The 5349-nt window shown below is 38.3% G+C and overlaps 1 protein-coding gene across 14 annotated transcripts in view; it reads right to left on the bottom strand.

Moving 5' to 3' along the window:
- Nucleotides 1-145: 145 nt before the first annotated feature.
- Nucleotides 146-5349, bottom strand: part of LOC106878584 (slit homolog 1 protein-like) — a 35923-nt gene continuing 30719 nt past the window's right edge. For 12 of the 14 annotated variants that reach the window (XM_014927831.2, XM_014927839.2, XM_052977596.1 and 9 more), the window contains 4 exons: nt 4213-4281; nt 2782-2853; nt 2014-2183; nt 146-1198 (listed from right to left, as the gene is read on the bottom strand). In XM_014927831.2, coding sequence (XP_014783317.1) covers nt 1134-1198; nt 2014-2183; nt 2782-2853; nt 4213-4281 — 376 coding nt within the window. In that variant the 3' untranslated portion in view covers nt 146-1133. The remainder of the gene's footprint in view (nt 1199-2013; nt 2184-2781; nt 2854-4212; nt 4282-5349) is intronic. The other 2 variants (XM_014927837.2, XM_014927832.2) reach the window with 2 other exon arrangements.

Raw genomic sequence — 5349 nt, 5'->3', positions numbered from 1 at the left:
AGCCAGCAAACATTTATGTCGTTCGTCCTGCAAGAAATATTTCAGTTAAATGTTTGCAAATGTGTTTTAGGTATTATTCACGCAACCAACAAAAAAAAACATATTCTCATTTACCAATGTCACATTGCACCAACTCAACGATACATTGCATTAATAAAAACCAGTTTTATTCCTTAATTCAAAAAAGTTAATTATTACATTGTAAAACATTAACAATAAAATAGCCAGGAGATTAAAATGTTTATAAACTTTCAAATCGAGAAAGATTTTTAGGTTTTCTCTGTTTCAGCCGATAGTCAGGCACAGAACGTTGCTTCAGTTAGATTATTGCAGATTATAAAGGCTCGCAGTTGCGTAGCATTGTAATCATAGGTAAAAATAGAATGTTCTTATAGAAGAATGAATAGAATATTACCGGTTCCAAATTTTAGCACAAGGCCAGCAGTTTCGTAGAAGAGGAAAAGTCAATTTCATAGACCACAGTGTTCAACTGGTACTTATTCTATCATTCTATCAACCGTGTAAAGATAAAAAGGCTAAGTTGGCTTTGAACTCAGAACGTAAAGCCGGATGAAACACTAAGCTTTTTAACCGGTGTGCTAATGATTCTGCGAGATCACCGCCTCGTTATTTGTGATGTAATGTAAATGTAGGCATGGTTTTGTGGTAAGATGCTTGCTTCCCAACCACATAGTACTGGGTTCAGTCCCACTGTGTGGCACCTGCAGAAAATGTCTTCTACTATAGCCTTGGGCCGACCAAACCCTTGCGATCGAATTTTCTATTTGGTAGACAGAAATTAAAAGCCCGTCGTATATGTGTGTGTGTGTGTGTGTGTGTGTATCAAGTGCATGTGTATCTTTGTGTCTGAGTTTGTCCTCATATCGCTTGACAACCGGTGTTGGTATATCTACATCCATGAAACTGATAGAATAAGTACCAGACTTTACAAAAAAAATTAAGCACTGAGGTTGATTCATTGTACTTAAAATGCTTCAAGGCTGTGCCCCAGCATGACCATGAGCTAATGACCGAATAAAGTAAAAGATAAAAATAAGAAGAAAATTGAGTTTTATAACTCATAAATATGGTCTTAAACGTTATGGGTGATTCTAGAAGACATTATTTTTCTTTTACTTTTCATCCGTAAGTTCACTCCTGCTGTTTTCGACATTTATTTCATTGCCAGAACTTGAATCTGCAAATATAATGAGAAATTGTTATGAAGTATTTTTTAAAACTCAGTAATCCATGGGCCCTATATTTTATGTACAGCTCCAATTGTCATTTACCGTTTCCTCATTCGAGAAAAGATTTGTCTGCAGAAGAGGCATGGATGAACAATACAGTTTATACTGAAAATTTTCGATACAAGGTTATTACTAGTTCAGATATGTTTCTGGAATATTCAAACTCGTAACAATGCCATTCACCGTGTTTTGTCATGGAGAAAATTTCTCGCTGTCGACAAAGGGTGTAAATACACCAAAATCAGTTTGCAGTGCCACCTACCCAGACTGTGATATGCAAGCATTTCGAAGTGGTTGTCTCCTCTTCAGTCACAGAAATCGGACAGGGTGCGCTGCAAAGTGATAAGAGAGATTGTCTCTCTTATGCTATTCCCGTCATCGTACAATGACTGGTAGCGCTAATTAGTGGTTAACCGTAAACAAATTGCGAGGTAGCAGCGCTAAGCAGTTATCTGTATTTAAATACAAAGGTTATTACCAGTTTGAATATGCTAGGGGACACACACACACACACACACACACACACACACATAGTCAATTCAAATAAAAAATAAATGGATACAAAACGAACGAAAAAGAAATACAACGAATGTGAGGACGTGAACCCAGAAGTGTGTTAGCTTGACGCTCGGTGAAAGGGAACAAGAAATCGCCAACGGCACACGTGGTTGCATTGCTACATTATATAATGTTTATTATTTTAATGTGAGCAGTTGAAAGAGTTAGTAGTAATACGAAAATAACAATAGAAGAGTTGACTAACTTTTACATTGCGGATATTCCAGTGTTGTTATTACTTTGCTTTCGTTATTGTCTGAATCTGTCTGACACTCGCCCAGGATGTCCACATTTCTGTTGTATGTTCTTGTCATATTGTTGACAACGGCTGTCAGCTGACAGCCACACATCGACACGTTGTTGCCTCTGAAGTTACTGTAATTGTGAAAGAAAAAAGAAGCTCTGAATGAAATTGCAGGAACTCCTCTTTAATTTGACAAGAAACAAAGATTATAGAGATGTTTGCGATCCAGTTTGGATTCTTTGGCATCAAATTTGATGGCAAAGAATTCAAATTTGATGCGAAAGAATCCAAACTGGATCGAAAATATCTTTTTGCCTTTGGTCCTAAATTGCTATTTCCTACTATGTTAAACATCATCATCATCATCGTCTAACATCCATTTTCCATGCTGGCATGAGTTAGATGGTTCGACAGGAGCTGGCCTGTTGAAGAGCTGCCCAGCTTCCGTGTCTATTTTCGCATGGTTTCTGCAGCTGGATGCCCTTCCTGATGCCAACCACATTGCAGAGTGTACTGGGTGCTTTTACGTAGCGCCAGCACCCAGGAACCCGCAAGATTAGGATTGCTCAACTGGAAAGGGATGCAAGGACAACCACGAATTAAGAAGATAAAAAGCGAAGGAAGTATAAGAAGCAAGTGCAAGATAATGAAGAAAGAGAGAGAAAAAGACATTTGATATTTAAGAAATATAGTCAACGAAATAGTAAGAAGAAGGCTGAGCCAACTTACATTTCCTTTAAATAGTTAAGGTGCTGGAAGGTTGCTTCTCTAAAGTTCGTGATATTATTATGTGTCAGGTCTCTGTAAAGGGAAAGCGAATTCAGAAGTTGTGAGAGCAGATTTGTGTTCATGGCACGTGAAAAGACATTCGAGCGAGATTGTTGCCAGTGTCGCTGGACTGGCTCCTGTGCAGGTGGCACGTAAAATACACCATTTCGAGTGTGACCGTTGACAGTAAGACATTCGAGCGAGATCGTTGCCAGTGCCGCTGGACTGGCTCCTGTGTAGGTGGCACATAAATAATACACCATTTCAAGTGTGGCCGTCACCAGTACCGCCTGACTGGCCCTCGTGCCAGTGGCACGTAAAAGTATACGCTACACTCTTGGAGTGGTTGGCGTTAGGAAGGGCATCCAGCTGTAGAAACACTGCCAAATCAGATTGGAGCCTGGTGTAACCATCTGGTCCACCAGTCCTCAGTCAAAGTGTCCAACCCATGCTAGCATGGAAAGCGGACATTAAACGATGATGATGAAACAATTTCAATTAACATAAAATTTCGAATTCTGACAAATATTGATAGGAGTTTCAATGCGAACATTCATGTGTGTAGTCCTGAAAATATCACCCATCTATCAATTATGTGTTGCTGTATGTCCCATAGCTTTTAAAATTGAAATGCTCTGAATTATTTTGCAACTTGTAGATTTTTCTCTGATTGAACGATTCACCTGTAATTTTTTATAATGTAGATGACTTAACATACACTATTTTTGAGACAATATCTGTTAACGAGGCAAGATATGTCTGGACAGGTAAGGTATGTCTGGTGTTGAAAATTGTTCTTATTTTCTCGTGTCTAGTCTCACGTGCATTGCTGTGATGTGTAACATTTGAGTAGTAATGCTGTTGTCATACTTTAGGTGTGATGTAATAAGCGGTGACATTTTCCAAAAAAATCTGTAGTAACACACTCCGATGTTATAGGTCATTTCCAAGGAACTGATTGAGTTAAACGATGGTAAGGGACTCGGGAACTTAGATGAAAGGGGAATGGAAGGTTGCAACAAAGTTTTAAAGAAAATAAGAACCAATTTATTATGAAAATCTATTCAAAGGAGGATGTGGACTAAAAAAGCAGAAACAGAATAAAGACGAATTGGATGAGTGTCAAGAAGAACAAGAGAAAGGAAAAAGAAGTTGTTGGTGGTGGTGGCGGTGATGGTGGTGGTGGTGGTGGTGGTGGTGGTGAAGAAGTGAGATAAGAATTGTCCTAGAAACGATGAAAGAAGTAAAGAAGAAAACGCAAAGTGAAAGAAGATTGACAAGATGGAAAATGAGAATTAGAAAGACACAAAGGTGAGTAGAGCGATGTTGGAAAAGTTGGAAGAAATGAAGAAGGAGGAGGAGGAGTAGAAGAAGAATGCTTGTCCAACTTACAGTTTCTGTAAATTAGGAAGATCCGGGAAGATTTCTTCAATGGTCGTGATACCGTTGTGACTTAAGTCTCTGAAACATGAAAATGCGTTCATAAAAATAATCCCAAGCAGATTTGCAATAAGCATCAAATATACACCGTCGTTACACATGAAATATTGACTTATGTGAAGTCATATTTTGATGAAGTATGAAACTCTACAGGCCCAAACTATTTGGGTGTCTTCGAATTACGCATTTTCTACTTGCATCAGTCATCATCATCATCATCATCGTTTAACGTCCGCTTTCCATGCTAGCATGGGTTGGACAATTTGACTGAGGACTGGTGAAACCAGATGGCTACACCAGGCTCCAATCTGATCTGGCAGAGTTTCTACAGCTGGATGCCCTTCCTAACGCCAACCACTCCGAGAGTGTAGTGGGTGCTTTTATGTGATATATATATATATATATATATATATATATATATATTTAGAGGGGAAAAGGAAAGGGTGAATTTTGAATGAGGTACAATTACAAGAATTTAAAAGCAAAATTGGAGTAAGAGGAACGTATGATTAAAAGAAATATTACGAGCTAGAAATCTAGGGATAAAAATAACTCTGGGTACAGCAAGACGATAATGAAAAGAGACATGAGAGAGAAAAGAGTACAAAACACAAATTAGAAAGGTGATAGAAAGAAAATGAAATACTGAGAACATCATTAAAACAAGAGATATATGGGTTATGTCAGAATTAAGATGTTCTTTTATAAAACGGAGAAAGATTGAGCTACAGAACTTTAAAAAACTGGGAAGCTTCTCACGACTCACAATGCACGCAATTCTGTAATTATTACCGACAGGCTCTATCTTTGAAGAAAGGAAAGAGAGAGAGGATTATTAAGCGGAGAAGACACTGTTAGTACGGATGCAGGAGTGGCTGTGTGGTAAGTAGCTTGCTTACCAACCACGTGGTTCCGGGTTCAGTCCCACTGAGTGGCACCTTGGGCAAGTGTCTTCTACTATGGCCTCGGGCTGACCAAAGCCATGTGAGTGGATTTGGTAGGCGGAAACTGAAAGAAGCCCGTCGTATATATGTATGTATATATATATATATATGTATATATATATATATAAATATATATATATGTATA

Source organism: Octopus bimaculoides, chromosome 28 (assembly GCF_001194135.2).
Source record: "Octopus bimaculoides isolate UCB-OBI-ISO-001 chromosome 28, ASM119413v2, whole genome shotgun sequence".
Taxonomy (NCBI): Eukaryota; Metazoa; Mollusca; class Cephalopoda; order Octopoda; family Octopodidae; genus Octopus; species Octopus bimaculoides.
The sequence above is the reverse complement of the archived record's forward strand: the minus strand, read 5'-3'. Positions and strand labels throughout refer to the sequence as shown.